Here is a 24904-nt window from a genome sequence, read left to right on the forward strand (position 1 = left end):
GAAGTTTCAGGCATTTTCCCTGACTCTGTGGAGACAGGGGTGGGGGTGGGGGGGCATTTATCCAGTAAAGAAACCCAGTAATCATTTCAAGGCCAGCTGAGGGGCAGACTATCAATTAAAGACCTTTAGTTGGTCCTTGAGGGACTCCTGCTACAATGATAGGAATATTTGGCAGATGCGACTACCCATATGTTTGAATCTGTATGTATGTTCTTCTGCTGCACTTTCTGGAAGATTTAGGTTAAGCACTCTCAGCACTGAGCCTAAACTCTGAAAGCAGAACTTCTGGTGCAAAGGAGAACTAAAGATGCAGGTGTCATAGGTGAAATGGGCATGCATGTACCTCACACAAGTTATTTTGGCCAGAGAGAACATTTCAGATGTCATAGCTATGGACATGATATTTGTTTACACTACTAAAAAAATAATTTAACCTCAAATACACATATTTTAAAATTAGATGACTTGGAAGCATTTTTTCTCAAGTACATTCTCTAAAAGAGTTTAGCCATGACTTAACATCAATATGACTTGTAATTAAATTAGAATGATTAAAGAAATATTAATCAATATATTTTCCTTATACATAATAATTAGTTATTAGCTATAGCTAAACTAGTTTTAAACTTTGTTATATTTAATGACTTCATTAGCTCCTAACAGCTGACGTAAAAGATTTTTCTTAACCTCAGGATATAAGAAGCCTGCAAGAATGAGATCTAAACTTTCTAAAAAGTAAATGTACAAACAGGGTTACTCTTCTAACAATTGATTAGAAATTATTGAGTTGAATTTCAGGGATGGTGTGATTCAATTCCAGGATCTTCTAATTCAGAGATGATTGTGTGATTGCAAATAGGACCAGCACAGGAAACCTCCTCCTTTGGGTCCTGTGGGTTTGAGTGGCTTCCCATTTTTAAATGCTTTCATTTTAAATGGTGAATTATATCAGAAGAATGATTCAATTTTCTTGTTACTATTGAAAGAGCCATGCTATTCTCACAGAAGTTTTATGAAGTATTTTAAATGCTGAACAAAAGTGTAACTGGAAAATCTATTTATCTGATGATTGGTAAAGCAAGTCCTGGGCTTCTCTGGTAGTTCAATGGTAAAGAATCCTCCTGCATTCGATCCCTGGGTCAGGAAGATCCCCTGGAGAAGGAGATGACAACTCACTCCAGTATTCTTGCCTGGAAAATCCCATGGACAGAGGAGCCTGGAGGGCTACAGTTCATGGGGTTGCAGAAGAGTTGAACATGACTTAGGGACTAAGCACACATGCAGGGAGTCCTATGAGCTATTGTCATTGATTGATAATCACCATATGTTACTGTCTTACTGTCCTGTGGAAAGACTATGCTTTTTTCTTGCGATCTATTACCTCCAAGGCTAGTCTCATCTTAGAGGTGAATAACTGCTGCCAGCAGTTTAATGCTAGTCACTTGGAAGAGTTAACCATGTCTCACAAAGCCAAACTCATTTTGCTTCCTTAAGGCTATCGGTGGCATATTCTCTCTAGCTAAAGAAACCTCACTTTACCAGAATTTAAAAATATGATGATTTGCTATAATGACTTTATATCATTCTCAAAATTTTGTATTTTTGCAAATAAATAATTATTATACCCATAAGTGTTCTAAATTTTACGATCCTGAATTTCCCATTTTGTACAATCTCTACCTCTTTGAATTATGTTGATATTCTCAATGAGATCAATACTGGTAACTGCACTGAAGAATAATAAAAATAGAATTACTAGTTGCAGTTGGAGAAATAACAAACATGTGTATGATACTTACTATGTGCCAGGCACTAGTCTGGTAAGTGTTTTACATATTTTAAATCATTTACTCCCTCAGTAGTACCACTGGTATCCTCATTTTGCAGATGAAGAAACTGAGCACATAAAATTTAACTAACTTTCCCTGGAATTTGTAGCCAAGCAGTCTGATGCTGGAATTCATGCTATTATTCACTATAATTTATGCTCTTTATGGAAACCAATAATTATAGTGGCAGAGGAATCAAAATACAGATATTTAAATTACAGCATTTCATTTTACCATTTACAATTATCAATACATCTTCCTTAGCAGATGTTTTAGTAAGCCATGAATTGGAGATGTAATCGTTTGGTTTGAGTGAGTCTCTTTTCTTCTAAATATAAAATTTCCATTATCCTAAAGAAAAGTAAATGCCCTCTTAAGAATGCCCTGTTTTTTCAATCATTTTCTCTTGGGGTTTATTTTTAGTCCTTCTTTGTACTCCTTAGAAGTTAGACTGAGTATTGTTCAGTAGAGGGAATTGCTGTGGCTTTTAAACTGTAACCATATGAAATATGTTGCCATCTTGCACATGGCAAACACATGGCTTCATTCTTATGCCCATCTTATCCCTACGTGTACTTTTGTCTGGAGCGGAGGAAATGTAAAGTTTTATGGACAAGAGCAGGGAAGCTGAAAGGTGTCATCATTCTGCAAAAACACTAGACAATATTTTGTTGTATCCCTGCCAAGGTGCTTCAAAATGCCCATCCCGTTCATTCGCCAACACACACACACACGGAAGAACATGAAAGAGCTACACAAATCTCTTAAACAAACTTAAAATATCTGTTTCTTGATCACACGTAACAATTATTCCAGGTTTGTCTCCTAACTTTACTTTTTATCCCCTGTTAGTCATCTATTTAGCATCTTTTTGATGAGCTGGACACTGTGCATTTTCCCCCTGGCAGGCTTATGCAGACATATGTTCCTCCGCCATCTTGTAATCAGTGTGGTTTCAGGTTTCATGATTTAATTCTCTTTGTATTATTTGAAAAAAATTCTTTGGGGATTAAGTAAATTTTGCTTTCCCTTGGGACCAAAGCAAGGTTGCTCTAGGTCAGTCATCATGTATAATGCATCAGCTTCCTTAATGGCATTGTTAAGATTGCAAGTGGTCTTAACTCTGTAGTGTGAAGAAAATATATTGGCCCATTACCAGTTTATACAGGTCAGGTACCTCATTGCTGGGAATAAGCAGAAATGGACTGTAACAGCTGGTGTCAGCATGAGTTCTGTTTCTAAGCTCTGTTTGTAACCTGTTTGAGCAGAAAGTCCTCTTTATTTTCTTTCTGTGTAAAAAATTTTTCAAATAAGTATCTAAATGATTACTTAATCTGCTAATATTCAAGATGTTATCTATAAACTTAAAAAGACATGTCAGTCATAAATTAAAAAAATCAAAGTAGCACTAATAGTGTTTCTATATATGAAACCAAGTAACTATTCTATAATAGAATATTTTCCCTAGTTTAATTCTAATTGCAGGGCTAATCTTTGTATTATATAATGTCTTATACAGATCTACTTTCAGAAAAATTTTTGAAATCAGAGTGAACTGTGATTAAGAAGTAATTTGTGGAAATGTTGTTTTTGATCAATTTGAAACTGGTTGGAAGCCAAAACAAGAGAAATCACAAGTTATTCCCTTGGTGTTGTCCCAAACTGGTATTATTTTCTTTTTAATTTATAAAAAATTCTTATTTTCTGGTGAATAAGTGGCTACTATAAAAATAAGAACAGGTAACAAGTAGAAAATTGGCACCTTGGCATTTGGGCTTCCCTGGTGGCTCAGCAGTAAAGAATCCACCTGCCAATGCAGGAGACCCAGATTTGATCCCTGAGTTGGGAAGATCCCCTGGAGAAGGAAATGGTAACCCACTCCAGTATTCTTGCCTGGGAAATCCCATAGACAGAGGAGCCTGGTGGGCTGCAGTCCATGGGGTTGCAGAGTCAGACATGACTGAGTGACTAGCACACTATGAAATAGAAAAGGAAGGGGTGCCAGTGCATTTGATTATCCCCATAGGAAACTCCTAAAAATTTAGGCAATGTGGAGATTAAGTGAGATTAGACATTTAGATGGAAAAGTTGACATTAGAGATTTCTGGCAGAATATACAAAAGCTCCAATGGTCAGACACCCCACTTGTGTTCTCAGCCCTCTTTCATTCATAGATGTGTATTGAGAGCTTGCCATTGGGTCAGGGAGATAGCTGTGAACAACATATGATATAATTCTTGCCCTTGTAAAGCAGGTAGTTTAGTAGAGGTGATAGGCATAATGAAAATAACTGCCAATAGGTCTTTTACAATGGCAGTTATGAGAGTGCCATAAAGAGAGGTTTCTATTGTTCTGAGAGTGTTTGATAGGAGACCTGATCTAGTCTGGTTGGTTAGGGAAGACTTCCTTGAGGAAATGAGATTAACTTTGAAGTTTAAATGATAAGTAATAGGAGGTGAAATGGTAAGGGAACAGCTTTTCAAGGCAGTGAAATTAGTATGGACAAAGGCCCAAGAGGCCTTGATGTGCAGGGCCTTGGTGCGTGAGAGGAAGAGGAAGAAACCAGAGAGGGTGGGTAGAAGAAGAGATGGAGACAGTTGTACAAGAGAGACAGAACCTACACTGTTGGTGAGAACGTGAATTGGTGCAGCCACTATTGAGGTCCCTCAAATAACTAAAAATAGAGCTACCTAATAATCCAACAATCCCACTCGTAGGTGTATTTTCTGATAAAGCGGTAATTTGAAAAGATAACATTCATCCGTATGTTCATAGCAGCACTATTCACAATAGCCAAGACATGGAAACAACCTAAATGTCCATCGACAGATGAATGAATAAAGAAAATGTGGCATATATATATATATATATGACTGTTAACTGCTCTTTGAGATCCCATGGAATGTAGCCTGCCAGGCTCCTCTGTCCATGGAATTCTCCAGGCAAGATTACTGGAGTGGGTTACTATTCTCTTCTCCAGGGGATCTTCCTGACTGAGGTATCAAACCTGGGTCCCCTGTATTGCAGTCTGAGCCACCAAGGAAGTATGTATATATATATATATATATATATATATATATATATATATATATGTATAAAGGAATATTACAGAACCATAAAAAGACCGAAATAATGCCATTTGCCGCAACAAGGATGGACCTAGAGATTATCATACTAAGTGAAGTAAGCCAGACAAAGACAAATATTATATGATATCATTTATATGTGGAATCTAAAATATGACACAAAAGAACTTGTCTACGAAACAGAAACAGATAGACATAGAGAACAGATTTGTGGTTGCCAAGGAGGGGGATGGTTAGGAGAAGGAAGGATTGACATTGTGGGATTAGCAGATGCAAACTACTATGTGTAGGATATATAAACAACAGGATAGATAGCACAGGAACTATATTCAACATTCTATATAACCCTTAATGGAAAAGAATATGAGAAATTCTTATTCAATTTGAGGCTATATTTAGAGATGCATGCATGCTGAGTCACTTCAGTTGTGTCCGACTCTGTGTAACCTGACCCTGTGGACAGTAACTTGCCAGGCTCCTCTGTCCATGGGATTCTCCAGACAAGAAATACTAAAATGGGTTGCCATGCCCTCCTTCAGGGGATCTTCCTGACCTAGGGTTTGAACTTGAGTCTCTTATGTCTCCCGCATTAGCAGGCAGGTTCGTTACCACTAGCACCACCTGGAAAGTGAAAGTTGCTCAGTTGTGACCAGCTCTTTGTAACCCCGTGCAGTTCATGGAATTCTCCAGGTCAGAATACTGTAATGGGTTAGCTGTTTCCTTCTCCAGGGGATCTTCCCAACTCAGGGGTAAAACCTAGGTCTCTCACATTGCAGGTCCATTCTTTACCAGCTGAGCCACCAGGGAAGCCCAAGAATACAGGAGTGGGTAGCCTATCCATTCTCCAGCAGATCTGCCTGACCCAGGAATTGAACTGGGGTTTCCTGCATTGCAGGAGGATTTTTTACCAACTGAGCTACCAGGGAAGCCCAATGCCACCTGAAAGGCCCTCTATTTAGAGATAGATAGACCTACATTCATATCCTGATATGCCAATTAATTTTCATGTGGCCTTGGACAAGTTACTTATTTCTTCCATGGTTCATTTTTTCCTTATCTGTTAAATGAGAAAGACAGACATGTAGCTCAGAGCTTGGTTATGGGAAATGCTTCATGTTGAAATCGTTATTGAGGTAAAGTGGAAATTTGAAAAGAATTTCTGACTAGGTCTTTGGTGCCCTCCACTCATTTTCACTGCTGGTTTCTGATTCTGCTCGTGATGCAGGGAGCATATCACGATCACCAACGGCACTTCTTTATGCCCTGCTCCATAAGAAGGCAATCTTCTATGCCCTAGATTATACATTATATGAGAAGTTACTCCAAGAGCAAACTCCCAGGGGAGCTTGGACTGCATACCTAGCTCTTGGCATAATGTATGGACCTCAAAGACAATAAATATATGTTGAACAACAACAACAAAAAATAAATGAATGAAGTAAGTCACATGTTAGGAAATTGGGTAATTTCTCCTGTTTACCCAACAGTATGTGGGGAGAAGTTCAGTTTGGACGGATCTGGGAGAGCAGATTATTCCCCCTGCTGTGAAAAGATGCAGTGAATATAAACAGGAAAAATGAAAGGCTTCCATCTGCTCACCTGATGCTAAGGTCATCCTGTGTACTGAGGCTTATACTCATGTGCTGTCTTTGGAAGGTATTTTAGAGTCACTTTAAATTACTTTTAAATTTCAAGTCATGAAATCCCAGCAATTGACCTATGATAAAAATTTCAGTAACTTTGAAATGTTTCAAACATATTAAAAATTCTATAAAATGTGGTAACAGATACATGTGTAGATACATGTTAGTATTTTGCTAAATTTGCTTCAAATCATTTTAGGTTTTTAAGGTCTGGTAAGGTCTGATAATTCTGTATTAGAGCATCTCCTGTTTCATTTCTATTATATTTTATTTGTGCCTTTACTCTTACTTGGTTAATCTTATTTGAGTTTATTAAAATATTTGTTTCAAAGAATGAGCTTTACTTTCGTTATCAATGCCTACTTTCTTTTACTCAAAAAGTTCTCCTTTGTTCTTTCATAACTCACTGAGCTAAAATTTAACTTGAAAAAGTGAAAAAAGTGAAAGGGTTAGTCACTAAGTTGTGTCAGATTCTTTGCAACCCTATGGACTGTAGCCCGCCAGGCTTCTCTGTCCATGGAATTCTCCAGGCAAGAATACTGGAGTGAGTTGCCATTCCCCTCTTCAGGGGATCTTCCTGACCCAGAGATGGAATGCAGGTCCCTTATATTGAGGGCTGATTCTTTACCATCTGAGCCCATTAGGGAAACCCAAAATAACTTACTAATTATCAATCTTTCTTTTCTGTAAGCATCTAAGGATGATAAAAGCAGCTTCCTAAAAGTTCTGATTCATACATTTTTCATTGCCTATAAATATGTATATCTTTTTATACTGTGAGTCATAAATTATATGAAATTTTACAAATAATTTTTAAATTGTTTAAAATGTTTATATGTAACATTTAAAAATTTTCCAAACACATCTTTCACTGTTGGTTTAATTTTTTAATGGTAAATGCAATGTAAAATATACTAACTCTTTGAAAGTTGGCCTGGTTATTTAAAAGAAATAGAAAGTTGGTAATCTTTGATTAAAAAAAAATAGACTGCAATTCATAGACCCAGGAAAAACCTTAGAGACCACCAATTCAACTCCGTCCTTCATTTTACAGGAAATCACTCCAAAAATGGCAAATGACAATCATGTACTGGTAGAAATATTGTTGGGAAAAAATTTTTTTTTCAGATTTAGTGTCACTTTTTGACAGATACAATCCTTAAATATTAGCCTACCTCCCCAAAGGACTTTGTTTGAGAAGTTTGTCCTTAGTAAGCCAACCCGTTGTTTGTATCTTTAAATTAATCTTGGGCTAATTCAAAATCATCCGTGGAGGAATAGAAATGACCATTGAATGCTAGTGTTGAGTTCTTGAACACAGTTTTTAAGGTTCAAGGTATAAGAGGAGAAAGAGATGCTGCAATGCAGCCTTCCTTTGGCAGCTAGAATTTTTCCCTATTTATCCGTCCTTTTTTTTTTTTTTTTTTTTTTAAAGAGCAAATGGCTGGGTGACAGAATGGAAGTGAAATTAAAGGAGATAGTGGAAAAACAATGTCTTTTTTTCTTTACCTTAAACCCTCATATAGTTACATATTATTAGATAAAAAAGGAAGAGAAGAAAGAAACAAAGATGTTATACTTTTCAGATGGAACAAAAATCTTTTTCTTCCTTCATTTTAGGGATATGCTGTCATTTTTTAGAACTGCCTTCTAGACAATTATATTTCTTCCCTAATGATATTCAAACATCAGCTATAGAATAGGTTTTACGTAATATGCAATTCATATGGAGCAATATATTTAAGCATCTATTATTTGTTAAAATACAATAATGCAGTAGTTTCCTGGAAAGAGTTATAATTTCATGAGTTTGTAATTATTCAGTTACTGTATGTGCTTCGCATTGATTTTCCATTCTCTCAATTTAGAACTGCATCCCAGAGAACCTGCCAAGTACCCTCTCTGCTTTACTGTAATTTGCTGCTGAGGAGCATTTTGTGGGAACCTAGAATGTTTTCATAGTCTGCTCAGACATTGTTATATCAGTGTGTCTGTAAGCGATTACCTGACAGCTGAAAAATAATTTCTCTTGCCTATTCTCTGGTTAAAAATAAGCAATTTGGAAGCTCTGTTTGACGTAATAAAAGAACTGAAGGTCAGGTTTACTGTGCTGCGCTTAGTCACTCAGTCGTGTCTGACTCTTTGTGACCCCATGGACTGTGGCCACCAGGCTCCTCTGTCCGTGGGGTTTCTCCAGGCAAGAATACTGGAGTGGGTTTGCCATGTCCTCCTCCAGGGGATCTTCCCAACCCAGGGATCGAACTCGAGTCTCCCCCATTGCTGGCAGATTCTTTACTGCCTGAGCCATCAGGGAAGCCCAAGAATATAGGAGTGGGTAGCCCATCTCTTCTCCAGGGGATCTTCCTGACCCAGGAATCGAACCAGGGTCTCCTGCATCATAGGCGGATTCTTTACCAGCTGAATTACCAGGTTTACTGTATATTTGTGTAAACAGGTGATGAGTATTGTTCAGTGAAGCTATGGGAAAGTAGAATGTCTAGCTAGAGGTAATTAAGATATGGGTTAATCTTTTTAGATGAGGGCTGCTGTAGACACTTGCATTTTATTTTACTGAGCCAAGCTTCTTAGAAGCAACATCTCTGGATCATGAATAAACAAATTCATATGGTTACTTGAAAGGAGATGAGAATTTGTACTGTGTTGAATAATGTCCCCACACAAGTCATATCCCCTGGTACCTGTGAATGTAATCTTTTTTGCAAACAGGGTCTTTTCAGATGTGATCAAGTTAAGAGGAGAACCCTAATCCATGACTGGTATCTGTATAAGAGGGAAGTTTAGACATAGAGACACAGGAAGAATGCCATGTGAAGATGGCGGCAGAGACTAGAGGATGCAGCTCCAAGCCAAGGAACACTGGGAACTTGTTGGCAACCATTGGAATTTAGGAAGTAAGGAAGGATTTTTCTCTAGAGAGTATGGCTCTGCCAATACCTTGATTTCAGATTCTCATCTGCAGTTCTGTGAGAGAATAAAGTGTTTTTGTTTTAAGCCACCCAGGTTTTGCTAATTTGTTATGGAGGTCTTAATGTAAAAACAATTGGAGTATGTGCTGAAAGTGCCTGAGCCTACATATGAGAGGAGAGGGAGTAAGTCTTTAACTTTGAAAAATAGCTTGCATCTCAAAAGACTTAAACAATTGTTTAGTTAGGATACTTGGGAGCTTTAATTCCTGGGAACCTATCCCTGTTTTCATGTTTTGTTTTCAACAGCTAACATTACCCAAGGGAAAACAGTATAAGGAAAGATTCCTGCACAACAATAAAAGTAGATTTTAAATTTACTGGGTCTGTAATTTTTTTTTTTTGACTCGAAAACTCTACGGTCCCTATTTTCTGTGGTGTTCACCATTTTCCAATAAGAAGCTCTTTTCTTTATCACTTTTATTTATTAACATATCCAGTGGCTTTCTAGTTCTCTCTTTTCTCTTTTCTTGTGGAAACGTTTGCTACAATATTTAAGAATGTTTGCTGCAACAATATTCTTATGTATCTTTCCTCTTCAGCAGGAACCATGCATTTTTTTTTAACACTATTTTTAACTGAAGGATAATTGCTTTACAATATTGTGTTGATTTCTGCCATACATCAACATGAATCAGCCATTGGTACATGCATCTTTTAAATAAAATTATACTCTTTTCTGTTAGCTATATTTGTCTCCTTTTAGTTTTTAAAATGTTTTTTGGTTGATGCTTAATCTGCAAGTGCTTATCAACGAGTATTAAAGCAGTGCAGAGATTTTTTAAGGATCATTTAGCTTTAGATGTTGGAATAAGCTGATAATTTGGATACAGCTCAAAGACTTGTACCCTGGAATGGAATGGCAAACACAAATGTCCAAAGATACCAACCAGTGGCATAAATGAGAGACAGGCTAGCTATAATAAGATGGACAATGTGTGTCTTATTTGTTTGCAGCCAATTTGTATCCTATGGGAAAATGGGAATGTGGGAATGGAGGCTCCTTGTTAACAAACCTCCTACTTTTCAGGGGAAAATGGAAATCCAAGTTTCAACAACTGTGAGGGTCTGAGATTTTATCCTACTTACAAATCAACAAGTTAGGCTGTTGCAGTTTCATCTATGCTGGCAGAAGACAAGAGATCCTGGGTCAAAGACAAAGAACTTTGTTACTCATGGCAATAGAAGTAGCCAGAACATCAATATTTTCATATACTTGTATCTTGAGCCTCCATCCCTAGAGGGTGACAGAGGAAAAGGGCCAGGTGACACCTGCACACACAGTGTGTTGTGTTACTAGAGAAATTCTGAATTTAAAAAACCTGAATCTTTTATCATAGGAAGTAAACATGCTTGCTCTTTGCTCTAGAGGGAGACATCTCTCTATCTTCAAAGGCTTTCCACTATGCAAACATCCTTGAAAGGATTGTCCAGGACAATCTGAGCAATGAGGAGTCCTAGAGTATTATTAATATTATAGCAAAGTGTTATTGAGTAACCTTTCAAAAATTATTTCCATGGATTATATTAAAAATTTTATTTTAGTCATTTAAATTAACCCTGTTTGTATAAGGGTGTTCCTCTGGAGAAGGGATAGGCTACCCATTCAAGTATTCTTGGGCTTTCCTGGTGGCTCAGACAGTAAACAATCTGCCTGCAATGTAGGAGACATGGGTTTGATCCCTGGGTTGGGAAGATCCTTTGGAAGAGGGCATGGCAACCCACTCCTTTATTCTTGCCTGGAGAATCCCCATGGACAGAGGAGCCTGGCGGGCTACAGTCCATGGGCTCGCCAAGAGTCGAAATGACTGAGCGACTGAGCCCAGCACAGGACATATAAGGGTAGTTTAGAAAAAAAAAATCTATTTTGAAATCTACAGTGAGAGTAGAGTCTAGGAAGTATTCATTCATATTCTTGATCCTGGACTTCTATTTCCCAGGTGGCTCAGTGGTAAAGAATACACCCCACCTGCCAAAGCAGAAGACACAAGAGATGCATGTTCAATCCCTGAGTTGGGAACATCCCCTGGAGTAGGAAATGGCAACCCACTCCAGTATTCTGGCCTGGAAAATTCCATGGACAGAGGAGCCTGGTGAGCTACAGTCCATAGGGCTGAAAAGAGTCAGACATGACTGAGTACACACACACATACTAACAAAACAAATTTTAAATCAGTATAGGGTTGCCGATCTTTTTATTTTGCCATATATGGAAACAGTGCCTTCAGAATACCTAAATCATATTTACCATTGCTACCAATTCAAAAAGAATGTGTATAACAACTAATGCAAATATGGTAACCTGGACTGGATCCTGAAACAGAAAGAAGAAATTAATGGAAACACTAGTGAAATATAAATGTTCAGAACCTCATAATCAGTAACATACCATGTCAGTCTTTCAGTTTTTGACAAATGTTCTCGGGTGATGTAAGGTGATAACAATAGGAGAAATCGAGTGATAGATATGCAAGAACTTTCTGTACCATCTTTGGAACTTTTCCGTGAATCTATAATTATTTCAAAATAAAAAGGCTATTAAAATTAAAAATGGATAATCTTTGTAATCAAAGAGAAGACAAGAGCAAATCTCAGAACAAAGGACAGTCATATGAAAATTACTTTTAACTTTATGAAAAATTGAATTGCCCTTTTTTCTTGTTTTGGCATGAACTGGTAAAGATTTTGGCATACAATAGTGTAGATCCATGGATTATCAACTGTGTGTTAGCGTTATTTAATTTTAATTTACTGTAAAATGAGATGAGATTGTTTTTCTCTCTGTTTCCCTTAGGGAACCTTTGGAATCAGATATCCTTACACTGTGTAACTGAACAGATGTTTAACCTATGTCCCTTTTATGAAGCCAGTCTGAGTCTATATAATCCCAGGTTATACATTTTAATCAGGATAAGTTGCTGGATCCTCTCCAAAGTAAAACTTAGCTTTTCTAGGAATTTCCTTGATCCTAATGACCCCAGGGAGACTCGGGATTTTCCTGACTTTAAAATGTCATTTCTCACTATTGAGAGGGAGAGGCAAGGTTGAGGGGAGGGCAGGTTCATCATGTCAATGCCAATCAGGGGAAAATTGGGAAGAGGCTATTGTAAACCAGCACCTGGTGAAACAGGTTCCAGCCTCGCAGCCTCAAACAAAGGTCTGGTCAGTGCACATGCCTGGGAGAAATTTAGGGCAGTCGAGTTCAGGGGCAGGTCTCAGTTCCTGCAAAGCAGAATAGGCTAGAGCATAGCTTCTCAGCCTAAGGCAGCATGTTGGAGTCATCTGGGCAGTTTAAAAAAAAAATGCTCAGGTTTCTTCCCTAAAGGTCCTGATATAAATGGCATGGAGTAAAGTTTGATCTTTTATAAAAAGCTTCCCTTGTGCCAGTAATGGAACACTAATGTGAGCCCAGGGTGGTGAACTTCTAGTGTGAGCAAGGATCTCACTTATGCAGGAGGATGTCTGATCTGCAAGGCAGAAGCCGGTCCTGGACCTGGTGCCCACCAAGTGGGAGAGAGAGCCGTGACTCAGGGAGGACAGCAGGATCACAAGGGCTACAGGCTGGTGTTTCGGTCTGGAAATGTCTGCACTAACCTGTCCCTTTTAGAGTGACTAAATGCATACTGATTTGCCTGTGACTTTCACAGATACTGCACTGAATGACCTGCATCCTGGGAGACCCCTTAGTTCCAGGCTAATGGGATGTTGATTGCTGTGTCCCTTTTAGTCCTGGTCAAACTATCCTGTATGGTACCATCTTACCAGCACCTACAAAAAGTAGCTTTGCTCTTCCTGTCTGTACATGGTAAAATTCTCACATATTCTTGTTTCTCCTTTCCCCCTCCATTTTGTTTCTGATAAAACCAGCTATTTGGGAATAACAAGAGAAGAAATAGAGAAGAGCTATGGCTATTTATATTCTTAATGCTTCAGTTAGAATCTGCTCAGGAACTAGCATAAGATTTCAAATAGCTCAATAAATGAGGAGTTTTAGAATGCAGAGGCAGATGTAGTGAAAAGCAGTTGTTTTCAAATTTTAGAGTGCGTGGAAGTCACCTGAGAGCTTCTACAGCCTCCAGTTGAGTATGTCTGGGGAGAGGCTTGACAATCTGCATTTCTAACAAGCTGATGCTTTGGGGCTGGACATGACTCTTTAAGAACCACCAACATAAGGAGACTTGACTCTGCATCAGACATACATGGGTGAGAAGGCTCACTTTTGATCTACATTTTTTCACATTCATCAGTCATCATGAAATAGTACATTTATCACCAAGCAGAAGGCCCAGGATATGGCTGGCACTTTCATTCTTCAGATGATGATTCGAAACATCTCAGTCTTTCTGCTATCTTCTGCCTGGGGATGGTCTGGGCATACCAGACCACCGGACCTGCCTCTTGAGAAATCTATATGCAGGTCAGGAAGCAACAGTTAAAACTGGGCAAAGCACAACAGACTGGTTTCAAATAGGAAATGGAGTCCGTCAAGGCTGTATATTGTCACCCCACTTATTTAACTTATATGCAGAGTATATCATGAGAAACGCTGGGCTAGAGGAAGCACAAGCTGGAATCAAGATTGCCGGGAGAAATATCAGTAACCTCAGATACGCAGATGACGCCACCCGTATGGCAGAAAATGACAAAGAACTAAAGAGCCTCTTGATGAAAGTGAGAGAGGAGAATGAAAAAGTTGGCTTAAAACTCAACATTCAGAAAACTAAGATCATGGCATCCAGTCCCATCATTTCATGGCAAATAGATGGGGAAACAGTGGCTGGTTTGATCTTGCAGTCCAAGGGACTCTCAAGAGTCTTCTCCAACACTACAGTTCAAAATCATCAATTCTTTGGTGCTCAGCTTTCTTTATAGTCCAACTCTCACATTCATACATGACTACTAGAAAAACCATAGCTTTGACTAGATGGAGCTTTGTCAGCAAAGTAATGTCTCTGCTTTTTAATATGCTGTCTAGGTTGGTCATAGCTTTTCTTCCAAGGAGCAAGCTTCTTTTAATTTCATGACTGCACTCACCATCTGCAGTGATTTTGGAGCCCAAGAAAATAAAGTCTGTCACTGTTTCATTGTTTTCTCATCTATTTGCCATGAAGTGATGGGACAGATATCATTATCTTTGTTTTTTGAATATTGAGTTTTAAGCCAACATTTTCACTTTCCTCTTTCACCTTCATAAAGAGGCTCTTTAGTTCTTTCTCCCTTTCTGCCATAAGGGTGACATCATCTGCGTATCTGAGATTATTGATGTTTCTCCTGGCACTCTTGATACCAGTTTGTGCTTCATGCAGCTTCATACATCAGGGCTGCATATTGTCACCCTGCTTATTTAACTTATAGGCAGAGTACATCATGTGAAATGCCAGGCTGGATGAAGCACAAGAAAGTTTCATTTTATGAGGAGGAGGGAATCTGAGAAGACTTTTTGGAAAAGGGGACTCTAGTCCATCTTGGAGCTGATAAAGGTATAATTTCCTGTGAGGATCTGGATTGAGAGCAAATGACCATGGCCTTGTGGCTGTACTAGAATTGGTTTTCCTTACTGAGTTTTCATAGTTTTATAACCCATGCTGAGTAACTTTCATGCATTATCATCTCATCCTATTTATAGTAAATTCTACTTTTCTTTTGAGATCTGTCTGCTTAATAAAAATGTGGTTTGTCTTTGAATTTTTCAAATAAATGATTATTTTTGACTTCCCTAGAATTAAATTTGTAATAAGCTTTTTTCCCCCCAGGAAATAAAAACCAATATGACATGTGAACTAATATGTGGTTCATTTTTATAGAGGTAGATAATTTTTTAGCTACAACTATCTAATTATCTAAAAATAAACATCTGTACTATTATGACTGTGTTATTAAATCAAGTAGTATGAGGAAAGTTTCAAGGACAATGGATTACTGGAACAAAAGAGATAGTAAGGAATAAAACCATGACTGGCAGTTGAATAAAGAACTGAAGTCTCTTGGGATGTGCTGGCTTTTTTCTTTTCTTACAACATCTGTCTTTGGTTATTATTTATATAAGACCTACTTCCATAAAGCATCTGTTTCCTCAAGAAAGTCATATGAAGATATGGAGAACCTTTATTATTGGTAAGATCTGAGTAAGTTGGCTTAAGTGTTAGTCTCTATTAAAATATATAATTTTTAATAAACTGCATTTTATTATTTTAAAATGCAAATCAATTTTTAAAACAGATATGTATAATGGAATACAGTTATATTTCTCCTTTAAAATATCCACTAAAATTTTAAAGGCACATATTCTTTGACCTTCCAGGCCACATCTGGTAGTCTAGTCTACATACACACTGACAGAAGTGCACCAAAAAATATATGAAAAGATGTTTGTTGCAGTAACCTAACCATCCAGTTGTACAGGCTTGTTTAAATGAATTATGGTTCACGCCTGTGATGGAATATTCTGCCATCATTGAAAGAATGAGGCTGATGTCAAGGTTACCTTAAGAAAAAAAAAAAATCAAGTGGCAGAACATTGTGGGTAAACTATATGTACACTGAAAGAATACATGTTTATTTATGTATATGTACAATTCCTTAAATATGCATAGATGATTCCTGATGTGGTACACAAAATCTGTGGTACACAAAAATGGTAAAAGTATTTACCTTTTAGGTGGCAATTGCAGCCTGGACAGTGTGTAGGAAGGGGATACTTTTACTGTTTGTCATGTACTCCTGAATACTTAGGATTTCTGCAATACATATTTATTATTTTATAAACAGTGTATAACAATACTTATTTAAAAGCAAAAATCTATTAAATTTATTTATTTATTTTAATAATTTAACAATAGATTTATATAAATTACAGGAGCCTTTAAATATTAAGGCCTCTATTCTGGACTAAGAAGTATTTCCAGGCATATTAAAGGAAAAAGAAAACTATTTTAGTTCTAAGTTGAAATAATTATTGATTTATGGCAAATAATTCCTGAAAAAAATTGCAACACAAAAATTAATTTCCACTGTTATTTGGAAAATTACAGATAATGCTGGTGGAGAGCCTCAAGATTTGAATGATAATAGTTGAAATAGAGGACAGCCCCCCTGATGTTTATGCTTTTCTTGAAGTGTCATGGAAATATTTGATAATGATTCAACCATATTGAGCTCTTCACTTCATTTGTTAGGTTTTTGTGCAGATGGATCATGATCGTATGCTGTTTTTGGATTGACTCCTATTTTTCAGAACCAGAAAATTAGTGAAAGATTTTTTTCTATTATCTACTCATCTATTTAGCCCCAGTATAATGAAGGATTGTTTCAAAACATAAATTCTTTGTCCTTTTTTATGATTTAATATAACATGTTTCCAAAGTTGGCATTTTAAAGAAAACTAGTAATTTATAAAACATGTTTTATATGCCTTTAACTCTGATATATTTTCCCTGCATACAATGACTTGTCAACTTCCGTTGTTCCCTCATCAGATACCGTAATTTTGTGATTACCATTTATATTTGATTCTACTGTCTTTCTAGCTACTTTTCACTGTGAGTGTTAGACCTCTGTGAGAGAAGATCTCATTGGTTTGTTTAGTCAGTATCCAATTTAAAGAAATACTTTTAGATAGAATTCTCTTTCCAGGTCACCCCATTGACTGTTGGTCTTTGTATCTGGCCAATCAAATGCTTGGCTTCCCAGGTGATGCAGTGGTAAAGAGTCCCCCTGCCAATGCAGGAGACACAGGTTCAATCCCCGGGTCAGGAAGATTCCCCTGGAGGAGGAAATGGCAACCCACTCCAGTATTCTTGCTTGGAAAATTCCATGGACAGAGGAGCCTGGCAGGCTACAAAGAGTTGCAAAGAGTAGGACATGACTGAGCACACACATACAATCAAATGCTAAAGTTTCGATTTCTAGCCCAATCAGATGTGTCCAGGAAATCAAGGTCATATGAAGCATAATAACCTCTCCTCCACTAATCTTGTGGATAGTTCACCAGTCCAAACGCCCAACAGAGTGAATTTAAAATCTGTTAAATTTACTTCCCTGCGGCTACTCCAGAAATTAAAACACACACACACACACACACACACAAGGCAAATTGCCAAAACAAAAACAGCCTAGGAAAAGCTTAGATTTGCACTGCATAGCTCAGAGGTTCTAGGTCCAACTCATAAGTGAAAGTGAAAGTGAAGTTGTTCAGTCGTGTCCAACTTTTTGTGACCCCGTGGACTATAGCCCACCACGCTCCTCTGTCCATGAGATTTTCCAGGCAAGAGTACTGGAATGGGTTGCCATTTCCTTCTCCAGAGGATCTTCCTGACCTGGGGATCGAACCCAGGTCTCTCGCATTGTACGCAAGACATTTTACCATCTGAGCCACTGGGGTAGTATATGGGAAAGAACATAGATGTTACATTCACACATTCACACAAGATTTGCACCCCGACTTGGCAACTTCCCAGGCAGACAACCTTGACTCTCAGAGACTGTGACCTCCTGTGTGAAATAGAGGTGACAATATTTCTTTGTAGAAGGGATGTGAGGATAGGGAGATTGTGTGTGTAAAATGAGTAGGACAATAAGTGACACACAGTAATTATAATAGTATAAAACATTTACTGAGTGTGTACCAAGTGCCAAGCATTATCCTAAGCCCTTAATGCATGTTAGCTCTTTATTCCTCTGAACAGCCTTATGTGATGATTACACAGGGAGGCTCTGTGATTTGCTTGAGATTGTATGACTAGTAAGTGAAGAAGTTGATAGCTCGAGCTGTTAACATCTAAACCAACCCTTTCCTGGAAGTCAGAGCCTAACTTCATTTCTGCCCGTAAGTCTATGGCCTTCTGGGTTCCATCTCCTGTCAGAACCACACCTGAAGCACTTCCCTATCTTATCTTCCATGCAGTCCAACCCCAGTCCTCAGTTCATGATGCTCAGTGACTCCGTGGGAATTTGGAGGTGTCAGGGCTTGCACTGTGTGCCTTCCTGCCCGCTCTTTGTCCCTCAGCAAAGCTGAACTTCACCCTATTCTTGGGATTATCTCATGAGGAGAAACAGGCTGCCTTCCCCAGAATTCCAGTGAAGATAATATCTTCACCATTGTTCCATTACTATGTCTTCCTGTTCTCTCCTCTGCACTTGTCAAGCACTGTGTATTTTAAGTAGGGTTAGTCCTTAAGACAGATTGTGAAGTAGATAACATTTGCCCCTTTAAACCACTCATTCCTTTAGTCCTTATGTCACTATTTCACATCTCAGTGAGCCAGTTGAACTAGAAGCTTTCAGCTTCTGAGGAAATGAGAAATTAGTGGGGGAATGAGAAAGGTCATTTAGACCTGTGCTTCTCAAACTTTATTGTGCCTATGAATCACCTGGTGCTCCACCGTGTCCTCAGTCGCTCAGTCGTGTCCGACTTTTTGTGACTCCATGCACTGTAGCCCGCCAGGCTCCTCTTGTCCATGGGATTCTCCAGGCAAGAATACTGAAGGGGGTTGCCATTTCCTTCTCCAGGGGATCTTCCTGATCCAGGGATTGAACCCACATCTCTTGCATCTTCTGCATTGACAGGTGGATTCTTTACTATTGTGCACTTTGTTAAAATGCCGATTCTGATCCATTGGGGTGGGCCCTGGGATTCTGCATTTCTGACATGCTTCTATTGATGCCAGTGCTGGTTTTCTAGACCGAACTCTTGAGTAGCCAGCATCTAAAGACTAGGGTACCACCTTGAGATGTCAGAGGCTCTACCCTGGATTAAGTATTTCCAGGAATACTTAATCCAAAGAAATGAGTCTCTTGGTGAAATTTAGTTAATGTGACTTGCTGGTAGAAGAAAATTCTCAATTTTAGACCCTTCTCTGGACTGCCTACCAGTAAAGCCATTCCTGGTTGGAGAAAAGAATATCATAAAGTTGTCAAGTTTTAATATAAATGCTATGAAAGAGGGCATTTTCCTCCGTTAATTTAGTAACTCTTAGATGATTTGTATTCATTTTGCTTAATTTTGAGAAAATCGTCATATTGCTGCTACTCAGTGTTGAGTGAGCTTTCCAGGTGGTGCTATCAGTAAAGAACCTGTCTCTCAATGCAAGAAACATAAGACACACGGGTTCAATCCCTGGGTCTGGAAGATCCCTTGGAGGGCATGGCAACCCACTCCAGTGTTCTTGCCTGGAGAATCCCATGGACAGAGGAGCCTGGAGGGTTACAAGTCCATAAGGTTGCAAAGAGTCAGACACGATTGAAGTGACTTAACACGCATGCATGCAAGGTTGAGTCCCTCAGGGGAACTCAACCAGGGAAATAGCTCACTGAACTCTTCCTGGTGCTGGGGGTCACATACGCATTTCAATATGTGTTTCTTTGTTCTGTCTATCATCATCTACATAAAAGGAAATTTAAGTCAACTTTTATTTCCTTATCTTTTGATTTGGAGTCAGCTCACTGGGAGTGCTTATGAATAATTCTGTTAGAAATGGTTTGATAATACTAATCTGGATAATGAAACGTTGTACAGGCCTTTGCACATGAAGATGCAGTGTGGGTAGAAGACTGCGAAATGACGTGGCTGATTCTTTTTGTGATGGCAAAGGTTTATATTCTCTATTTCTGCTTTCAGGGAGGAGAACACTGTTATTACCAGGGCCACATCCGAGGAAATCCTGCCTCATTTGTGGCATTGTCGACATGCCATGGACTTCAGTAAGTGTCCCCAAAGTTTTTGTATCATCCATTTTTTCCAGTGATTTACTTTATTTTTAATGCACTTTGGTTGAAATCTCTATTTTAAGTCAAGAGCTATTAATAGTTTTCAAACAGTGATGGATCAGGACTTTTTTTCCTCTGTGGTTTGTAAACCAAGCAGATTGTTAAATTAGAGTTGCAGAAGCCAGAGGCGCTAATGATTATAACATGCTTCCTTAGTGATGTTTGAAACATTTTTCTAGTTTCATCCAGATGGAGATTGGAGTGGTTTGAGTAATTTTGGTTTCTGTTTCTGTGGGTGTTTAGCCCCTTGGTACCAACTCTGTCCTTCCTCTTCCTTGATGTTCATTTTTATATATGTATGGAATAATAGAAATTTCAAGACAGGGAACTCCTGACTCCTTACACAAAAATAAAGGGTGACCACAGGAGCTCATGTATTTTAGCACTTTATTCAGCCAGAATCCCACCTAACCTACAGCAAACTCATGGGAGGGTCCATTTGTTTTCAGAAATTTCTATGGAATGGACTTCATCCTTCCTCAAGGCCTTTCTTCCTTTCTCATAACCTTCAATATCAAAGTGTGTTTGCTGGTGTTTAACATGGGAATGTATCAGCTTCCTCCATCCTATCCATGATGGTGATACCCAGGTGGCTGTCTTTTTCTTGTCATGTGACGCCTTCCAGTTCCAGTTCCAGTTCAGTCCCTCAGTCGTGTCCGACTCTTTGCGACCCCATGAATCACAGCATGCCAGGCCTCCCTGTCCATCACCAACTCCTGGAGTTCACTCAAACTCATGTCCATTGAGTCGGTGATGCTATCCAGCCATCTCATCCTCTGTTGTCCCCTTATCCTCCTGCCCCCAATCCCTCCCAGCATCAGGGTCTTTTCCAATGAGTCAACGCTTTGCATGAGGTGGCCAAAGTATTGGAGTTTCAGCTTCAGCATCAGTCCTTCCAATGAACACCCAGGACTGATCTCCTTTAGAATGGGACTGGTTAGATCTCCTTGCAGTCCAGGGGACTCTCAAGAGTCTTCTCCAACACTACAGTTCAAAAGCATCAATTCTTCGGCGCTCAGCTTTCTTCACAGTCCAACTCTCACAAGCATACATGACCACTGGAAAAACCATAGCCTTGACTAGAAGGACCTTTGTTGGCAAAGTAATTATAAAGCTACTTTGTCATCCCTCAGCATTTTGTTGTTGTTCATTTACTAAGTCATGTCTGACTCTTTGTGATCCCATGGACCACATCGCACCAGGCTCCTCTGTCTTCCAATATCTCCTGAGTTTGCTCCAATGCACATCCACTGAGTCAGTGATGCTATCTAACCATCTCATCTTCAGCCTTTCCCTACCCTTTTTGCTTTCAGTCTTTCCTGGCATCATGGTCTTCTCCAATGAGTCCACTTTTTGCATTTTGCAGCCAAAGTATTGGAGCTTCAGCTTCAGCATCAGTCCTTCCAGTGAATATTCAGGCTAGATTTCCTTTAGGATTGATTGGTTTGATCTCCTGGCTGTCCAAGGGACTTGGAAGAGTCTTTTCCAGCACCACAATTTGAAAGCATCAATTCTTCAGTGTGCAGCCTTCTTCATGGTCCAAATCTCATATCCATACATCCTGCTGGAAAAACTATAGCTTTGATTATACAGACTTTTGTTGGCAAAGTGAAGACTTTGCTTTTTAATCCTCTGTCTAGGTTTGTCATAGCTTTCCTTCCAAGAAGCAAGCACGGCAACTATCCATAGTGATTTTGGAGCCCAAGAAAATAAAATCTATCACTGCTTATACTTTTTACTCAACTATTTGCCATTAAGTGATGGGACCAAATGCCATGATCATTGTTTTTTGAATATTGAGTTTTAAGCCAGCTTTTTCTCTCTCCTTTTTACTCTTATTAAGAAGATCTCTAGGTCCCCTTCACTTTCTTAATGATAACATTAGAGTGGTATCACCTGCATATCTGAGGTTGTTGGTATTTCTCTTGGAAATTTTGATTCCAGCTTAAGATTCATCCAGCCTGGCATTTCACATGATGTACTCTGCATATACTTCTGCTTTATTGACTACTGCACCAAAGCCTTTGACTGTATAGATCACAACAAACTGTAGAGAATTCTCCCAGGTAGTCTGGGAATACTGGATCACCTCACCTGCATCCTGATAAAACTGTATTCAGGTCAAGAAGCAGCAGTTAGAACTGGACATGGAACAACGGGCTGGTTCCAAATTGGGAAAGGAGTATGTCAAGGCTGTATATTGTCACCCTGCTTATTTGACTTATACGTGGAGTACATCATGCGAAATGCTGGGCTGGATAAAGCACAAGCTGGAATCAAGATTTTGGGGGGAAATATCAATAACCACAGATATGCAGATTACACCACCCTTATGGCAGAAAATGAAGAAGAACTAAAGAGCCTCTTGATGAGAGTGAAAGAGGACAGTGAAAAAGCTGGCTTAAAACTCAACATTCAAAAAATGAAGATCATGGCATTTGGTCCCATCACGTCATGGCAAATAGATGGGGAAACAATGGAAACAGTGATAGACTTTATTTTTTTGAGCTCCAAAGTCACTGCAGATGGTGAGTACAGCCATGAAATTAAAAGACCCTTGCTCCTTGGGAGAAAAGCTATGACCAACCCTGACAGCATATTAAAAAGCAGAGATGTTATTTTGCTGACAAAGGTTCATCTAGTCAAGCTATGGTTTTTCCAGTAGTCATGTATGGATGTGAGAGTTGGACGGTAAAGAAAGCTGAGTGCCTAAGAATTGATGCTTTTGAACTGTAGTGTTGGAGAAGACTCTTGAGAGTCCCTTGGACTGCAAGATCCAACCAGTTCATGCTAAAGGAAATCAGTCCTGAAAATTAATTGAAAGGACTGATGTTGAAGCTGAAACTCCAATACTTTGGCCATCTGATGGGAAGAACTAACTCATTGGAAAAGACCCTAATGCTGGCAAAGACTGAAGGCAGGAGGAGAAGGGGATGACAGAGAATGAGATGGTTGGATGACATCACCGACTCAATGGACATGAATTTGAGCAAGCTCCGGGTGTTGGTGATGGACAGGGAAGCCTGGTGTGCTGCAGTCCGTGAGGTCACAAAGAGTTGGATGTGACTGAGTGACTGAATTGTACTGAACTCTGCATATAAGTTAAATAAGCAGAATGGCAATATATAGCCTTGACGTGTGTGCGTGCGTGTGTGCGTGTTCCATTTCTTTACTCGTGTCTTGCTCTTTGCGACCCTATGGACTATAGCCCACCAGACTTCTCTCTCCATAGGATTCTCCAAGCAAGAATATTGGAGTGGATTGCCACACCCTCCTCCAGGGGATCTCCCTGACCCAGGAATGAACTCGTGTCTGCCTCCATCCCCTGCATTGCAGGTGGATTCTTTACCCACAGAGTCAGTTGGGAAGCTCACAGCCTTGACATACTTCTTTCCCAGTTTTGAACCAGTTCATTGTTCCATGTCAGGTTCTAACTGTTGCTTCTTGACTCACATACAGATTTCTCAGGAGATAGGCAAGGTGGTCTGGTACTCTCATCTTTTTAAAAAATTTCCACAGATTGTTATGATCCACACAGTCAAAGGCTTTAGTGTAGTCAATGAAGCAGGAGTAGATGTTTTTCTGGAATTCTCTTGCTTTTTCTATGATCCAACCAAAGTTGACAATTTGATCTCTGATTCCTCTGCTTCTTCAAAACCCATCTTGTACATCTGGTAAGTCTTAATTCCTGCATTGCTGAAGCCTAGCTTGAAGGATTTGGGGCATAACCTTGCCAGCATGTGAAATGAGCACAATTGTATGGTAGTTTGAGCATTGCTTAGCATTGTCCTTCTTGGGGACTGAAATGAAAACTGACCTTTTCCAGTCCTACGGTCAGTGCAGATTTTCCCAAATTTGCTGACATATTGAGTATAGCACTTTAACAGCCTCATCTTCTAAGATTTGAAAAGAGCTCAGCTGGAATTCTGTCCCTCTACTCACTTTGTTCATAGTAATGCTTCCTAAAGCCCACTTGACTTCACACTCCAGGATGTCTGGCTCTAAGTAAGTGATCACATGATTGTGGTTATCCAGGTCACTGAGACCTGTTTTGTACAGTTCTGTGTATTCTTGCTACCTCTTCTTAATATCTTCTACTTCTGTTAAGCCCTTACTGTTTCTGCCTTTTATCATGCCCATCCTTGCATGAAATATTCCCTTCGCATCTCCAATTTTCTTGAAGATACCTCTAGTCTTTGCGATTGTATTGTTTTCCTCTATTTCTTTGCACTGTTTATTTAAGAAGGCTTTCCTATCTCTCTTTGCTATTCTCTGAAGCTCTGCACTCAGATGGGTATGTCTTTCCCTTTCTACCTTGTCTTTCACTTCTTTTCTCAGCTATTTCTAAAGCCTTCTTAGACAACCACTTTGCCTTCTTTCATTCCTTTTTCTTTGGAATGGTTTTGGTTTCTGCCTCCTGTATAATGTTTCAAACTTTCGTCCATAGTTCTTCAGAGACTCTATCACCCAGATATAATCCCTTGATCTCTTTGTCCCTTCTGCTGTATAATCATAAAGGATTTGATTTAGGTCATACCTGAGTAGCCTAGTGGTTTCTCCTACTTTCTTCATTGTAAGCCTGAATTTTGCAATAAGGA

The 24904-nt window shown here is 39.0% G+C and overlaps 1 protein-coding gene across 9 annotated transcripts in view; it reads left to right on the forward strand.

The window, feature by feature from the left end:
- Positions 1-24904, forward strand: part of ADAM22 (ADAM metallopeptidase domain 22) — a 236852-nt gene that overhangs the window by 129178 nt on the left and 82770 nt on the right. For all 9 annotated transcript variants that reach the window (XM_044946746.2, XM_044946747.2, XM_006055250.4 and 6 more), the window contains exon 5: positions 20158-20240. In XM_044946746.2, the coding sequence (XP_044802681.1) occupies positions 20158-20240 (83 nt within the window). The remainder of the gene's footprint in view (positions 1-20157; positions 20241-24904) is intronic.

The sequence above is a fragment of the Bubalus bubalis genome, chromosome 8, assembly GCF_019923935.1.
Source record: "Bubalus bubalis isolate 160015118507 breed Murrah chromosome 8, NDDB_SH_1, whole genome shotgun sequence".
In the NCBI taxonomy this organism is placed as follows: domain Eukaryota; kingdom Metazoa; phylum Chordata; class Mammalia; order Artiodactyla; family Bovidae; genus Bubalus; species Bubalus bubalis.